Genomic DNA, 18,118 nt, shown 5'->3' on the forward strand with positions numbered 1-18,118 from the left:
TTTGGAAGGGCTCGGAGATTTAGTTCCTGTCGCCGCAGCTGCATGATTTGCGGCTACATGACAGACTGAATACATGTGAAGAATGCTTGTGTGTTAGGGAGTTCCTACATGTATTCAGGCTGTCAAGTAGCTGTAAATTATGCAGCTGCGGCAACAGAAATGAAATCTCGGAGCACTTCTAAATACTCAGAGACCACCCGAGCAACGAGTATACTCGCTCATCACTACTTACAATTAGCGATGAGCGAGTATACTCATTGCTCGGGTTTGTCCGAGCATGCTCGGGTGGTCTCCGAGTATTTTGGCGTGCTCGGAGATTTAGTGTTTGTTGACGCAGCTGCATGATTTACGGCTGCTGGACAGCCTGAATACATGTGGGAATTCCCTAACAAACAGGCAATCCCCACATGTATTCAGGCTGTCCAGCAGACGCAAATCATGCAGCTGCGTCAACAAACACTAAATCTCCGAGCACGCCAAAATACTTGGTCACCAGACCATGCTTGTAAAAACCCGAGCAACAAGTATACTCGTTCATCACTACTTACAATCTATGAGGAAATAAGGGGGACACAAAACGTAAGTGGTGAAATATGCTTGCTGTGTATGATCCAGCCATCGGTATAATAAATAGGGTCTGCACGTAACGCTGCATGAACTAGTCACCAACCAGTCTCTATACAAGTACAGACACAGAGGGCTAATAAGTGCATGGCGGCTGTGTAATCAGATCCTATGAGGGACCAGATACTGAGGAAAATTTAGGAAGGGCAAAACTGGAATAGTTAGATTACTGAGGTGGTGGGCCAGTCTTAAGAAATATTTTTTAGTCCATGACTAAAACTGGATTTGGGGAATTAATCGATTTTTCGGGGTAGTGTATGTTAAAGAACTTTTGCAGCACAAGAGACGTTTTAGAGATAAGAGTGGGAGGTTCAGATTATTGTTAGTCTTAGATCATTAGCAGAACGGAGGGAACGGGTAGGGTGGTATACAGAGATCAGGGAGGAGATGAAGGGTGGTGCTGAACTGTGGAGAGCTTTGCAAGTGAGAGAGAGACGTTTGTATTGTAATCTGTAGTGGTTGGGCAACCAGTGCAATGACTGGAAGAAGGTGGAGGCATCAGTGCAGCAGTTGAACAGGAATATGATCCTGGCTGCTGCATTCAGGATGGATTGTAGAGAAGAAAGTTTGGTAATATGTAGACCGATCAGTAAAGAGTTGCAGTAGTCCAGACGGGAATGAATAAGAGCAAAAGCAAGGTTTTTTCAGAGTCAAAGGTAAGTAAACATTGAATTCTGGAGAGGTTTTTGAGATGCAGGTGACATGAATTAGCAAGTAATTGAATATAGGAAAGATCTGAGGTCAATACACAGTGTACAGAGCTGTTCTGTTGGACAGCCCCTGTAAGTAAGCCATACATTTTAGATTTTCTGTTGGTCAAAGGATTTTCATATAAATCAGTTTGTTTAGTATTTCCATGGTGATGGAGGTGGGACCAAGGGGGAGGAGGAAGAAGGTATGGCCCATCCATGTCCAATGATATGTAGCTCTGTGTATGTGTCATGCTGTGACGGTCTTCTGTAAGGAAGGGGGCCTCAAACTGTCCCTGAGCTGGGACCCTAACTTTCCCTGTCCCAGGTGTACTCTTGAAGGCAGAGAGGCCTAAAGGCCCCGTCACACATAGCGATATCGCTGATTTTGTGACGCCACAGCGATCTCGCCAGCGATATTGCTGTGTGTGACATGGATCAGCGTCCGGCCCCCCTGCTGGGTATCGCTGATCACGATCGAACATCCTGGGACGTTTTTTGATCGTTGGTCTCCCGCTGGCCAGCGCGCATCGTTGCGTGTGGCAGCGAGAGACCAGCGATCAGCGACGCTGGGAGCTCGTTTCCAATGTAAACAGCGGGTATCTAAGAGCCGCGCGGCTCTCAGTTAGGCCTCTTTCACACTTCAGTTTTTTGTGTCAGTTAAAATCCACCAAAAAGGCGGACAAGCGGATCCGTTCTAAACTGATGTGAACGGATGCCACAGGATCCGTTTTTGGAGAGAGAGAGAAAAACGGATGCAACGGACGGCAATCCGTCAAGATCCGCCTATAATGAAAGTCAATGGGGAAAAAAACGGATCCGCCAAAAAAAAAATTGCGGATCCGTTTTTTTCAAAACCTGGCTGATTTTGACTGATTGTAAAAAACGGAAGTGTGAAAGAGGCCTTACCCGCTGTTTACCTTGGATACCAGCTTGCTCGCTGGTCCTGATCGCTAGAGGGGCTCTCTATGTGACAGCTCACCAGCGATCAGCTAACTGTCCCAGCGATCCCATCCATGTTGGATCGTTGGTGGGATCGCTGGGACATTGATACGTGTAGCGGTGCCCTAAGTCTCCAACCTTACTAAGCTCCTGTTAAACCCTAATCTGTCCCCTCCCCCACCCCATGAGGCCCGGGACAGAAATATAAGGTAAATAAGACGCAAAGACAAAATTGGGATAACAGAAAGCAACAAACACTCACTAAAGGTAAAAAGGTATATAGGGAAGGATAGAAATGTAACAAGCAAATGGGAATAGGACAGTGAGGACAGCATTCACCCAAAAACAGCACACAACAATCTCCAGTAACAACAACGGTCTCCAATTCTGCCCATCGTCTCCAAGGAGCTAGGAAGCATAGCTTTCACTGGCAAGGCAGAGCGGGTCTGGCCAGGTTTTATAGGGAAAGGTTATGACCAGATCAGAAGCAGCTGAAAATGGAGCTACACGTTTCTGACCAACATAGAAAGGGTCGTTAACCTCTTTCACATCAAAGAAAACCAAATCCATCTAATATAGGACACAAACACACAAGCTAAATGGAAGATCTGCAATTCACAATACTAGTGATCATCTAACCCCAGATCTCCCAGGAGGACGTGACTCACTCGTTACCGTATGAGATTGTACTAATCTATGACTTGATAAGTGCCCATATGTGGCCAAAACATTGTGTCCTGTGCCTTGCACACTTCGTGCTGGTGATTGTTGGTGTTTTTCCAAGAAAACCTGGATTTGGCAGGATGGGTACATAGGAACATTCTACAGTAAATGGCTGTTTAGTGCAGTGGTTCTTGTGCAGTGATCCATAGCTGCCTCTTTTAGAACCAGAGAAACCAGGAGTACAAGGTGATAATGGTATAAAAATGGTATATCAATTTTATTAAATAGAAAAATACATTTATGAGGCATCACACAATAGAGTAACCATAATGCACCAAGACAGTACAGGCAAGAAAAGGGAGAGACACCCCTATAAAGATGCCATCGTTAGGTATAGGAAGCCAAGGCAGAGTTGCCAGTAGATAAAGATAGTGCTGCTGGCGGTCCGGTAATTACATTCCCACCAAAAAACGCCACAAAAATATGTAAAAGAGGCTTACCACAATAATAGGGGCATAGGAGGGGTGATCCAAGGGCCAGAAGTCCGCCCCAACACGCGTTTTGCTGGCACAACGCCGCTTTCTCAAGGGTATATACAATAGAGACCATTAGATGGTGGCTCCCCACCACACAATGTGGTTCTGTGTGCACTGGTGTCTTCAGACTATGAGACCTTGTGTGCAATATGTAAATGACTAATGCAGCCCCCTCACACAAGCTGCAGGGGGCACTGTCAGGGTGGCAATTCTAACTGTTCCTTTTTTATTTTTGGTGCAGGATTCAGAAGGAACTGGCAGATATCACTCTGGACCCTCCTCCCAACTGCAGGTTAGTGGCTGTGACCATTACTCTTCCCCCTCTAAATAACATTGTCCTGTGTGACATTGCTGCTTGCAGAGCAGCTTCTGGTAAGACAAGAGAGCGCTGCTGCTCCAGAAGGTGATGAATTGTTCCTCTTCCTTCTACCGTGTGCGGAGTGGGATGAAATCATTTAGACCTGCAGCTGTTCGGGTGCATTAAATTATTGTCACAACCTATAATAATAGTATTAGTGTTTGTATTTATATATAGCAATATACAGGGTGTGTATATGATACATAGGTATAATTATTATTTTTTTGCAACGCACTGTTCCATTCCTCCCGTCTTTGTCCTACTGTTCTCCCAGCGGGTCAGTGTTCACTGCAGTGCTTGCATTTGATTCATAAAGCTGGAAGATCAGTATGGCTGTAGGAGAATCGGGGAAGCTAAATATTGAATATTAGAGTTATAGGAAAATTTCTAAAGAATATTGATAAGGTGAACATAGTAACATAGTTATTAAGGTTGAAGGAAGACTTTAAGTCCATCTAGTTCAACCCATATCCTATCCTAACTTGTCCTAACATGTTGATCCAGAGGAACGCAAAAAAAACCCATGTGGCACCCATACGGCAATCAGACTAGCTCCCTGGATCAACGCAATAGTAAGGAAACTAGTGTATATACCCTGTAATATTATACTTTTCAAGAAAGGCATCCAGTCCCTTCTTAAATTTTAGTAGGGAATCATTCATTACAACGTCATATGGCAGAGAGTTCCATAGTCTCACTGCTCTTACAGTAAAGAATCCGCATCTGTGAGTATGCTTAAACCTTCTTTCCTCCAGACGTAGAGGATGCCCCCTTGTCCCCGTCTCAGGTCTAAAGCCCCCGTCACACATAGCGATCTCGCTAGCGAGATCGCTGCTGAGTCACAAGTTTTGTGATGCAACAGCGATCTCGCCAGCGAGATTGCTGTGTGTGACACTGACCAGCGACCGGCCCCCTTGCCGGTTATCGCTGATCGTCCTGAAATGGCCAGGACATTTTTTTTTTTATCACTGGTCTCACGCTGGCCAGCAGTCATCGCTGCGTGCGACAGGCGGGAGACCAGCGATCAGCGCGCTGGTAACTAAGGTAAACGCAGGGTTTCTAAGCAGCGCGCGGTGCTTAGAAACCCGATGTGTACCTTAGTTACCAGCTCCCTGCATCAGCGCGCTGGTAACTAACGTACACAGCGACGCCGGGCCCTCGGCATCGCTGGTGAAGCTGCCTGTTTGACAGCTCACCAGTGATCATGTAGCGACTCACCAGCAATCCTGACAAGTTCATATCGTTGTTGGGATCGCTGGTGAGTCGCTATGTGTGACGGGGCCCTAAGAGTAGAAAGATCTTTAGAAAGGTCTTTGTACTGTCCCCACAGATATTTATACATTGCAATAAGATCACCCCTAAGCCTTCGATTTTCCAAACTAAATAACCCCAAGTGTAATAACCTGTCTTGGTATTGCAGACCCCTCAGTTCCCTAATAACCTTGGTCGCTCTTCTCTGCACCCGCTCCAGTTCAGCTATGTCTCTCTTATACACCGGAGACTAGAACTGTACACAGTATTCTAAGTGTGGTCGCACTAGTGACTTATCTAGAGGTAAAATTATGTTCTCCTCCTGAGCATCTATGCCTCTTTTAATGCATCCCATTATTTTATTTGCCTTTGCAGCAGCTGCCTGACACTGGCCACTAAATGTGAGTTTGTCGTCCACCCATACACCCAGGTCTTTTTCAGTGACAGTCTTGCCCAGTGTTTTACAATTAAGCACATAATTATACATCTTGTTCGTTCTACCCAAGTGCATGACCTCACATTTATCCCCATTAAAGCTCATTTGCCATTTATCAGCCCAAGCTTCTAGTTTACATAAATCCTCCTGTAATATAAAATTGTCCTCCTCTGTATTGATTACCCTGCAGAGTTTAGTGTCATCTGCAAATATTGAAATTCTACTCTCTATGCCCCCTACAAGGTCATTAATAAATATGTTAAAAAGAAGCGGGCCCAAAACTGACCCCTGTGGGAAAGTAATTTTATTTTATGATTTGAGAGGTTTTAAGAGATTAGAAGAAAAGTCTATAATACGGTGTAAACAAGAGCTGTGTCTACTAACAAGCTGCACAGATGTACAGACCACAAAAGCAAAAAAACAAATTTTAAAAGGAATCTGTCATAATTGGTTTGGGGATGTTGGTGTAGCTCATTAAAAGATAATCAAGTTGATTTATTCATGACCCATTCTGAAGTCATACTGTGTGTGTGTATATATATATATATATATATATATATATATATATATATGTGTATATATATATATATATATATATATATATATGTGTAGCTTCAAGTGCATTGGGGTGTGACGATGCACTTACAGCTGTACTCCCTGCCTAGCGACACTCTCCCCTGGTGATTGATAGGTCATTGGCTCCCATACGGAGCAGGGAACACGGTGTGAGGCTGAGGAGCTGTAAGTGCATCGCCACACCCCAATGCACTTGCAGATACATAGAACGTCAGAATGCTATTTCTTGATGCTAGAGCATTACTTTGGGATCATAAAGGGATAAACTTGCTTGTCTTTTAAAAGGCTACACAGTCATATATATGGTTTGGGGCTGTAAAAGTTTGACAGGTTCGCTTCAATCTACTTTAAACCCTCCTAATTATGTATGTAATGTAGTGCAAGTGTATTAAACTGTAATAAGGTTCCTTTCCAGCGCAACTCCGGTTCTCTTCTGGACCACGTGACAGATTTTGGGCTGCACACTGTGCGGGACGGCACTTCTTTTACAGTGTTAGTCTGCTTTTACACTTGCCGTGTTTTTGCGGCCTCAATAGATGTCTATGGGGCCGCAGAAACGGCCCGCAAAAAATACATCCAAGCGCCGTGTCCCATATGGCCGTGAGGGCCGTATATACGGCCATGAAAAAATATCGAGCTTGCTCGATATTCTTCACGGCTCACGGTCGCGGCCTCCATTTAAATCAATGGTACCGCAAAACAACGGTAGCTTGTTTTTGTGGTACACCGTATTTGTGGATCGCCATTTTTATCCCTGCAATTTGTTACAACATGGAAAAACAGTGATCCGACAAGGTTTTTTTCAACCCGTTATTGCGGGAGACCGCAAAAATCACGGCAATACAGCCCGCAAAAACGGCCCTTAAAAACGGGCCGCAAAAAACCCGGCATTTGTAAAAGTAGCCTAAGGCTGGAGTCACACATAGCGACTCAACAGCGATCCTGACAACAATATCAATGTGTCAGGATCACTGGTGAATCGCTATGTGATCGCTGGTGAGCTGTCAAACAGACAGCTTCACCAGCGATCAGCACAGCAACGCCCAGCGCCCGGTGTCGCTGTGCACGTTAGTAACCAGCGCGCTGATGCAGGAAGCTGGTAACTAACGTACACATCGGGTATCCAAGGGATGTGCGTCCCTAGATACCCGATGTGTGCGTTAGTTACCAGCTCCCTGCATCAGCGCGCTGGTAACTAATGTACACATCGGGTATCTAAGGGACGCACGTCCCTTGGATACCTGATATGTACATTAGTTACCAGCAGATCGCTGGTCTCCCGCCTGTCACACGCAGCGATGCGTGGTGGCCAGCGGGAGACCAGCGACCAAAAAAAAGTCTTGGCCTTTCCTGCAGCGATCAGCGATACCGACAGGGGGGCTGGTCGCTGATCGCTGTCACACACAGCGATCTTGCTGGTGAGATCGCTGTTGTGTCACAAAAATTGTGACTCAGCAGCGATCTCGCTAGCGAGATCACTGCTATGTGTGACGGGGCCTTAAGTCTGTGAGAAACTACATGAGGCTCCAGAGACTTACAGTGAGAAAGCTACTTGAGCTTCACACAGAATCCCCTATGGTAATGTCACTTGCAGTACATCACATTCATAATTAGCAGGATTTAGGCAGAAAAATTGCTGCGACTTCTTTAAGTATTCTTTTTGAATGACAGCAAGACCATGTGAGGAGTTGAAACATTATGACCGTATATTGCAAAATACTGTAGCTTTACAAAAATGCTCTTTATGTACTGAAACACATAGTAGATGTACTTCATATTGTACATATGGATTTAGAAAATCTGCAGTGTATCACTGTAGTAGCAAAATGAATGAGCTTTTAACAAATCTGCAGAACTTTACATGCAGCAATAATTTTAAATGGATTGCATATTTTCTTTAATATATTGGGTGAACACTTAACAACAAAGTCAGGAATATTTTGAATCGCAATCCTCATCCAGTGAAATATAAGCCCTTACAATCAAGTCCAGTCATTACGTTGCCCATACACATAAGAGTTGTCAGAACTTATTTGCTGTTTTAACAGCTTCCTGGCTACCCATAGAGTTTAGCCATCCAGGCAGTCCACGTTCTACTCTGCAGTGACATTCAGAAACGTCACTGTAGAGTAGTGCAGCTACCCGCAATCATACAGCTGTGAGAGGATGAGCCAACTGTCGGAGACGGAAAAGCTCCTCATAGAGAATGCAGAGATGGTTCTACCACCTTGATCGCTGTTTAAACATCACTAAACAAGCTCTGGTTACACAGTAATAGAAAGTGCTACTGGTGCTTCCTCCTTATGACCAAGTGGTCATGTGATTGCTGGTTGTAGGGTGGGATCAGAAGCTGCTGGGTCCTATGAGACACGCTCAGCTCTGGTATGCAGCCAGGAGGTTGCATTTCCACTGTAACTGGGTCTAATATACCAGCTACAGTTACAAGTAAAATCAGATTTAAAAAAAAATCTATTTAAATGTTGAAATGATCCCCAATGGTCTTGGTCCAATCCAAATAATTGTTAATAGCCCTGCCTCATACATATAAAAAATAGTTGTTACAGAAATGATTTCAGTGGTCATAATTTTTTGTAAAAAATGTGAAAAACAGACATGTGTTTCCTTTATTTTCCCACTGATAAAGCCTGATACCATAAAAAGTATGAAAAAATGACATGGGAGTTACCGTAAGTCCCACATATCACGAAAAAAAGATGTAGAAATTATTTAAATATCCAAACTAGAAAAAAAATGTTCAGTTCTTCAAATCGTAATTGTGATAAAAACAAGATGTGCCTGATCTTGAGAACATAAAAAATAACTAACTTACATTGGTAGGCTAGGAGGAAAAGCTATCAGCCAACCCCACTATTAATTGTGAATGGGACCCCACCAATCGACTAAAAGAAGGGACTGTACAGCTAATTGGCGGGGTTCGCTGGCAAAATTACCATTTCCTTGATTTTTTTTTTCACTTTTTTTTTATTAGAAAAAACCTAGTAAATGAAATGTACATTTGGTTCTGCTCCTACCATAACGTGTCATAAAGGTTAGCACATTCATAAAGGTGATCAGTGAACTTCACAATAAAAAATATAACTGTTCCATCCTTTTTAAATCCTATTTGCTAGCTAGGTCACATAGCGTGCCCCTTCCTCCCAGCCTTGTGATCTTCTGACAATCCATTGTTGGTTTCATGCTTCTGATGATAGAAGCGCACAGAAGTGTTTTATTAGTGAGCTCAGCAGTTCATGACCTGTTTGACAATTGTGTGTCCTACCTACATAATGTAAGGCTTGCTGTGTGCTTAACTGCTTGTGTTCCACTGATTATGTAGGAAGAAGAAAGAGCGTGTACCTAGAACTCTCATGTTACTATCTGATAGAACATTACATGGAATTTTATTTGGAAATCCAAAAAATCCTAAAGTGATCTTCTGGCCTGCCATTTATATCTGTTCACCAAACATCACATTGTAGAATTTTATTGTACTCCCTTAATTCCACAGGGCTTTACTGACCTTATCATTACTGTCCAATCTAGATTCCCTATCAGTATGTCTTTGGAGTATGGGAGGAAACCTTAGAACCTGGAGGAAACCCACACAAACAAGGGGAGAACATACAAACTCTTTGTAGATGTTGTCCTTGGTGGGATTTGATTCCAGGACTCCAGCGCTACAGTGTTAACCATGGAGCCATCGTGCTGCCTTGGGCTCATACCAAAACCAGTTTCCAGAACAAAGGGCACTACTATATGGATTTAAACCCACATTGTCATTCCTCGTTCTCCATTAGGTGAAATCTCTGACATTTATGTCTGGTTTTCAGCAATGAAATCTGAATTGGTGCCAAAGGTCTGTGGGTGCAAATCCGTGTTTCCATGTGATATTCTGGCATGTTTCTATGATTTTTTTTCAGGGCAACCAAAAAGTAGAAAGCTAAAAGCTTAATATTGGTTTGCCTATTCTAGAATTTCCCATAAATCTTTTTTATGGATGTGTAGGTTGAAATATTTGGGATTAGATGTTCCTGTAAGGGGCACACATATTGTTACGGTCCGAGGGTCACATTGTCGGACTGAACCAACACCACAGGCCTCAATGAAATGTCAGCACATATGATAAATATCTAAACTGTGCCGATTCAATTTTTAGGACCACCACCTATCAGGAGTATAGAGGTCCTCTTCTCTTCCGTTCACAAACCAGAAAGGAACCGACCGTGGATTCAGCTTTTTCCATTGTAGTTTACACGAGACACAGACACAGCCGAGTGTTTCCCTTCTCCCATATACTACAATATTTAAGGCAGCCCTGACACATGGCCGCTTCTTTACTTCATCTGCTCCTTACCTAGATGATGGCGTGGCCACAGACATTGCCACTCTGTGTTCCATTGATAGTCACCCATCCCTACGGTGCTACCTTATAGTCCCATACACAGGCTCTGGCAGGCATGTATGTGACCATATTATTGAGGGCCACACAGGAAGACATCTAGAGCCACATGTGGCCCCCAGGGCTGCAGGTTTTACACCCCTGATGTAACGTATCCAAAGTTCTAAAAAAATAGGAAATCCAGAGTGAGTTACTGGAGGATACAGAAGTGGTAATCGTTTCCTTCTGGATTACTTTACATGGACATGGGTATTGTTCTATTTTTGACCAATATCCAAGAACTATTGTAATTCATTACATTTCCTGACCTAGAACTAGTTTTAATTGGATTGTTGCCATAGATACAAAGCGTATTGCTACTTAATTGCTTGTGGCTAGCATAACCCGATGCCTAACCTCCGAGATTCGTGCTGCTTCTTCCTCCTGGCTTGTTGACCTGGTAACAATGGAAAGTTAAAGAGAGTCTGACCTCTGTGCCGTATCCCATTATTGGCTGCTGTCCTGTGATAACCGTGCAGCAGGGTCCCGGAGGTTCCTCCAGGCGTCTGAGTGTTGTTCCAGAGTAGATAGGAAAGGTTAAGGGCTCGTTGGCTCAGGTGCTGGGTGATTTACTCCTTTATTGATGGCACATTTTGGTTATTATTCAGCTCTATTAGACTGATTTACAAGAACCAGTGAGGCCGGGAACTAAAGCAGAAGTTCAAATAAATGTATGAAGACTTTACATTTACTAGATCTTGCAATTCTGGACCATCTCGATGTGCTTTATACTAGGACTTTTTTTATTGGGAGACAATGTTTAGTTCTTTAGTGCTAGTCGCCAGCACCATAGCGTTTTGTCAGATGCTTTGTGCAGACACTTCAGGACTTTACTGGAGACTTTTCAGGTTTAGCAGGTCTAAATCTGTGCATTGGATCTCAGCTGCACCTTGTCAATTAGATGTACTCTGTACCAACCAGTCTGCCAACTGCGTGTTTGTTTCTTTTGGCCTAGAGTGCAGTGAATGCAGGTGGAGCTGCAGTACCCATACCACCAATCTCTTCCTAGAATTTCCAATGAGCAGACAGCTCAAAGAATAGCACAAGTCATATAGTGCAGGGTTCCCCAACTCCAGTCCTCAGGGCCCACCAACAGATCATGTTTTCAGGATTTCCTTAGTATTGCTCAGGTGATAATTGCTTCACCTGTGCAATAGAAAGGAAATCCTGAAAACATGATCTGTTGGTGGGCCTTGAGGACTGGAGTTGGGGTACCCTGATATAGTGTGACCGTCTAATCTGAAAGTGACCTGTATTCGTAATGGGGCTTTCTAGGTGTTTAAGAAAATTAATTGGGTTTTATTAAAATTAATGCATTCTCTGGTATCCTCTCACAGTCCAAAGACATACAGATCGGGCATCTAGATTGTGAGGCCCAATAGAGACAGTGATAATATCTGTAAAGTTCTGTGAAAGTGCCATATAAGCGAGTACAATAATAATAATAAATAGGGGTTTTCCCCTTTCAGGAAAGTTTTTCCTATAAGCTCCATTAATAGTAATAAAAACAAACCTATTCTGAACTCTCCCTCCCCCAGGTCCAGCACTGTGTCCCCACCGCTGCTCTTGGTGTTTGTTGTTATCTGCAGCTCTGACGTCACATCAACAGCGCTGCAGACAATTGAGCTCAGCAGCTCCGCCAATGTAGCCGGCACTAGAAGCTCAGAGCTGCTGAGCTCAGTCATTGTCCATTGAACCCTGTTTCCCAGTTCAAAATTAAAGAAATAAAAAAAAAAAACATTTGATATTGTCATTTCCATATTTGCTGTAGTGGTAGCCAATCTGTGATCTCAGCAGCTATGAGCGGTTTGTGCCTTCTATATCGGCACAGCTGCTGTGCTCAGTTGTCTGCAGGGATGGAGACTCGCCACTGGACCTGGGCAGGGTAAATAAATGAAGGGTTTTTTTGTGATTTTTTTTTTTTTTTTTTTTTTTTTTTTTTTTTCAACTATTAATGGAGCCTATAGGGAAAAAAACCTGTTTAAAGCCTGGCAGTAGAAAATGTGATAAATTGAATCTATTCTCACTTGGCAACAGCCTGCCTCTCTGGTGACCTCCACTGGTCTTTGTTTACTTTTCAGCAGCGTGTCATGCCGCACCTCCATGTGACCGCTGCAGCTGATCGTTGTCCCCATAGGTCTTGTGCCATATGTGCTAATATCATCGCTTCATCTAGTAGCTGGTGCCCTCTCAGTCTCCGCCATCCACAGGGTATAACTATGCAATGATTTATAAATGATCTGCCGGCCGGATGTACAGTGGCCTCCTGTTGCAGGAAGGATTAAAGGAGTTTGCAACATTAACTTTCCTTGGCAATGAAAAAGATGTGTTCTGTGTTGTGCTTTGCCTATGGTGCGTGTGTGTTTCTCATCATTACCCTGGACTTTTATCTTCCATAAATGGATTTTCTTAAAGAGGGTCTCCCACTGATCACTCATTGGTGGTCTTCACTAATCATAGGGTATCAGTGTTTTTAGCCTGGAAAGATGAGAATAGATATGGTCTAAACGGAACAAGAACTTTGAGAAGATGACATCTCACTGTTATGGTGCATTGCGTCTTGTCTCATGTAATGATTTAATCTTATTTTTCTGTGCATTGCTTATAACCATGTAGAGCTCAGCCAGGGCTTGTTACGGCTGGCCGTAGACATTAGATGCGCTCAGCCACAAGCTATTTCTTAAGCCCCCTTATACAAACTCTTGGTTGGCTCTAAATGTGTATGATCTGTAAGGCAGCGGCGACAGCTTATCTCCAGCAAGTACAAAAGGATTGGGAGTTTACATGCAAAAATGCCCACACTTTCTCATCAGATGTGCGCTGGCCTCACGGAAATCAATGTGTTTGCCCAATATTCATCAAGGTTGGCTAATACTCTCTTGTTGCACCTACAAAAAAATTCCATTATTAAGTAATCTTACTCTACTGGGCCCAGTTCAGACTGTATTTCTCCAGTGCAATCCTTTACTATCCCCAGCACAAATTGTAGAAAAACTGCAGCGATCAATAATTCACCACCACCACTGTACATCGGGCACAACAGATGCACCAGGAGGCGTTGCAATGGAATCCAGCAGACCAGCCACCAGAGGGGCGAAGATCACCCCAGGCCAGCCACTGGAAGGGTGATGGTCACCCCAGGCCAGCCACCGGATGTTGAAGGTCACCCCAGGCCAGCCACCGGATGTTGTAGGGCACTCCAGACCAACCACCGGATGATGTAGGTCACACCAGGCCAGCCACCAGATATTGAAGGCCAGGCCAGCCACCGGATGTTGAAGGTCACCACAGGTCAGGCACCAGGTCATGAAGGTCACCCCGGGCCAGGCCAGCCACCGGATGTTGAAGGGCACCCCAGGCCAGGCACCAGGTGGTGAAGGTCACCCCAGGCCAGGCAACGAGTGGTGAAGGTCACCCCAGGGAGCATTGCTTTATTGAAATAATGATGTGATTTAAACCTCTCCTGCTATCACCTGAATTGTGCAGAGTTCACTCATGCAGTTAGTCGTCCAGTTCTGTGGGCCTTGTCTAAACCAGTGAAAGTGGAGCCATACTTGTGGGTTTGGACATGAAATTAAGGGTGTTATTCTAAGAATAGGGACTGTGGTAAAGTACTGCATTATTTCTGCACTGCAAATTTTGGTCCAGCCTTCTTCTTATCAATTCACACACGAGTGAGTGTTTTTCCCATCGTTTTTAGCATTTATCCTGTCATCTGTTTTTATTGTATGCTTACAAAAAAGCTGATGGAGGTTTTTCCTAGCCGGTGCAATTGGAAACTAGAGAACACACCAATACAACTCAGATGCCATCTAATATGCTGACTCTTTTTTTTTTTTTTTTTTTTCTTTCGTTGACCCATTCACTTATGCAAATCGGAATAAACAAGGGTATGTATGAAATGAGTAGCCACGAAGAATATCCGTAAAAACCACTGAGCGCACACGTACCGGAAACACTGACGTGTGAATGACACTTTCTTTTTAATCTCTTACTGACTTAAATCTTCATTATCTGAGAGAGGGCGGTTGTTTTTGGTTCGATTAAATAGAATCGAAAATTCCATCTTTATGTGCTGTATTATATTTTGATATTGTCAAATACTTTTTTTTTTCTTTGCCTGTTTTAAAGATTTTGTAAGCTTTCAGGTATGCAGAGGACTGATGAGCAAAAATGAGTTATTATTTTAGAAAAGCTTTTGGTTGTTGAATTTTATCTGCCAACTAGAACATTTTGCGTTCAGTCCACATTGTACATGGAGAGCCCCTGAAAGCTGAGGGCCTACATTTTGTGAAGATGTACATTCTTGCACCCCAGATAACCATCCTGACTGATTTACCGCTTGTGCTTTTCTCTTTGCTTCAGCCATTACTCTTTTGACCATACCTGCCAGTATTCTGAATCTATACAGTGTCTCGGTTAGCACTGAGACCTGTAGCGTTCTCATCGGCCACAAGTACTAGAATCTTCTGTTTGTGGATCTGAAATTCTCAAGCCATATGTCAGCAGTCGCTGTTCTGCTCATTGGCATGCGTATCTATAATTGCTCTAATATCTTATTTAAACATAGAAGATAGATCAGCAGATTTACTAATCCAGTCCAAAATATAACGAATATATATATATATATACACAGTATGTGCCCCCTATCTCACACATTTTTGCAGAGCTGGGAGAAACAGGTGCGATAATGCCTTGCACCGAAAATTTTGTGCAAGTTGTCACATTTCTAGTTACATTCTCTGTTAAGCTGCACTCCATTTTCAAAAGTGTGAAATACTTCTAAAACATTTTATTTTTGCCTAAAATGCATGATAAATGTATAAAAAAAATAAAATTGCGCTTACGCAGCATTTTTTTTTTGTAACTTGAAATAAAGCTAATTGACAGTTGACTTCTGGGAAGAAAAAAAAAAAGTGATTTCCTGTTTACAGATACTGTATATTGGGGTATATTCCCACGGTCAGTAAAAGCTGCAGGTTTGACACTGCATACATCCGCAATGTTCAACCTGCAGCATCCAGCTGTTACAGCATAGTGGAAGGGATTTCAAGAAATCCCATGCCCACTATGCGTGCACCGATGCCCGCAGCTCACCCGCAGAGACGGATATGCGACACATCTTTCCAGACCGCAGCATATCTATATATGTAGTGGAATAATACAACTATCAAAAAACTGACCATCACATCCAAGCATAAATCAGGTCTGAACAGGTGCTTACCTAGGGTAGACAATTCAAAATGCAATCAAACAAATAAGGCAGCACTCTGTAGCGCTACAGCATGCAAACATGAAATATGAAAATTGAATTGCATTACTGCACTAGAAATATGAAAAATTGAGAATGCTTAGCGCATAAATTGGCCATTTCATGTGTATCCGGTAGCCACGTTAAGGCGATTCTCGTTTGCCAGGACCTAATGCCAATCCTCTCTTAGACAGTCTACATTTCTTCTGCGAACCTAATGTAAATCCTCTCCTAGACTGAAGTCTATATCTCAATGGAGGGGTATGATCCTGTTGCAATTAAAAACGCCTGATGCTAAGGGGCGGAGTGCTCAGTCAAAAGGCTAATACAGCTATCAAAAAAACTGACCGTCACATGTAAACATAAATCAGGTCTGAACCGGTGCTTTACATTAGGTTCCCAGAAGAAATGTAGACTGTCTAAGAGAGGATTGGCATTAGGTCCTGGCAAACGAGAATCGCCTTAACGTGGCTGCCAGGTACACATAAATAGTGGGATTCCCTCCATAAAAAACAGCGTGGGTCCCCCTATTTTTGTTAACCAGCGAAGGAAAAAGCAGACATCTGCGGCCTGGCATTCTCAGGCTGGTGAGGCCCATGTATTTTGGCCCTCACCAGCCTAAAAATAGCAGCCCGCAGCCACCCCACAATTAGCACATCCAAAGATGCACCAATTATGGCACTTTACCCGGCTCTTCCCACTTGCCCTGTAGCGGTGGCAAGTGGCGTAATATTTGTGGGGTTGATGTTACCTTAGTATGGTGACATCAAGCCCATGGCTTAGTAATGGAGAGGCATCTATAAGACACCTATCCATTACTAATCCTATAGTCACATGGTAAAAAAAGACAGCCAGAATAAAGACCTTTAATTGAAATAATGACACAGACTCCTTTAATATTCTCAATTAAACCATACTTACTGGATCACCTAATTCGTCTCCTGTAAGAGAAATAAAACAAAAAAGCTACAGTATACCATACTTATCCGCTGAGAAGATATGTATCCTGTCCCACAACGAGCCCAGCTCTGCTACATCTGAATGCCTTTGACTGAACGGTGGCATTATGCCACTACTCAGCCTGACATCCAGACACAGCGGAGCTGGAGAGCTTGAAGATGATGACCGGAGATAACCCTGTCCCCGGTGGTCACATGCACGGCAGTTCTCGCGGTCAGCTCAGGTCACCTCATCGCGAGAACTGCAGTGGACGCGAACTTCTGGCTGTGGCACAAGGTAAGACATTATTTAAATTAGTTCGGAAGCGTAGTAAGCTGCGTTCCCGCACTTAATACGCATGTGACTATAAAGATAATGCAGTTTTACCGCATCTAATAATAGTCTATGAGAAATTTACACTGCGGAGACTGAGTGTCTCGGCAACATAAATTGACATGATGCAGTCTGGAAAGACGCGTCACATGTCCGTTTATACAGGGAAGCTGGAGGCATCTCGGAATGCATAGTGGAGATGGGATTTCATGAAATCCCATCCACTATGCTGTAACATCTGGACGCTGCGGGTTTGATGCTGCTGCTGTACACAAACTCCATCCCGCAGCGTTTACTGACCGTGGGAACATTCCCTAAGAGACTGTACTGACGTGTGGCCACACACAAAAAAAATAGTAGTTGACTGGACGTTTACTTAAACGACAGCCATCTCCCCTCCATCCCCATAAACAGTCGGCTTTGCTGAGCTTGCCTGTTTATTTCAAACTTTGTTTTTTTAAAGCCTATTTTATTGTTTTCCTATGAACCTGCATGGCTGTATTCTTCATTTTCAGCTTGCAACGTAATCCTAATTGTGGCTGAAATTTCCGAACTTCTTTTTTGTTGGCTATAAAGCAGCGTTCGGCCTGGTAATGCAATTAATCCCACAAAATTGAATATCAATTTTTTTGTAATTGGTTTACTTGCGTTACTATCTTCGGCTTTAGTAACATTCACTTTTTTAGTGTATCGTTCCATTCTATTACTTACAAGCTACAGACACTGGGACACATTTATTACCTAAATGTAAAGTTTCAGTCTGGAATCTCTTTCATTCAATTTCAAAGCATCCTGATATGCGTTTTATAGCCTGATCCAAGTTTCCAATTTCTCTTGTAGGTATATAGCTCCCAGCAATATAACCTCTATGTGAGGTCTGTGTATATCTAGGTTGTTGGTGCCTTCATTAAGTCCTGTATCAGGACACATTCTATCCTGCACTCATTTCTTCTTCATATGATTTCTTCCTTCTTCTCCCTGAGACAGTAGACACTTTCTCCCCTCTCCATACTGTGGCTGTGTACAATTACCTCCCATTCCCTGCTGCTATCTTTAACACTAAGAGAGCAGATGACAGATCT

The 18,118-nt window shown here is 43.3% G+C and overlaps 1 protein-coding gene across 1 annotated transcript in view; it reads left to right on the forward strand.

The window, feature by feature from the left end:
- The window catches only part of UBE2E1 (ubiquitin conjugating enzyme E2 E1), a 52,998-nt gene that overhangs the window by 7,963 nt on the left and 26,917 nt on the right, over positions 1-18,118 (forward strand). Inside the window, exon 2 of the mRNA XM_073568297.1 lies at positions 3,696-3,746. Within this exon, the coding sequence (XP_073424398.1) occupies positions 3,696-3,746 (51 nt within the window). The remainder of the gene's footprint in view (positions 1-3,695; positions 3,747-18,118) is intronic.

The sequence above is a fragment of the Dendrobates tinctorius genome, unplaced genomic scaffold (assembly GCF_039654945.1).
Source record: "Dendrobates tinctorius isolate UK_male_01 unplaced genomic scaffold, ASM3965494v1 ptg000005l, whole genome shotgun sequence".
Classification (NCBI taxonomy): domain Eukaryota; kingdom Metazoa; phylum Chordata; class Amphibia; order Anura; family Dendrobatidae; genus Dendrobates; species Dendrobates tinctorius.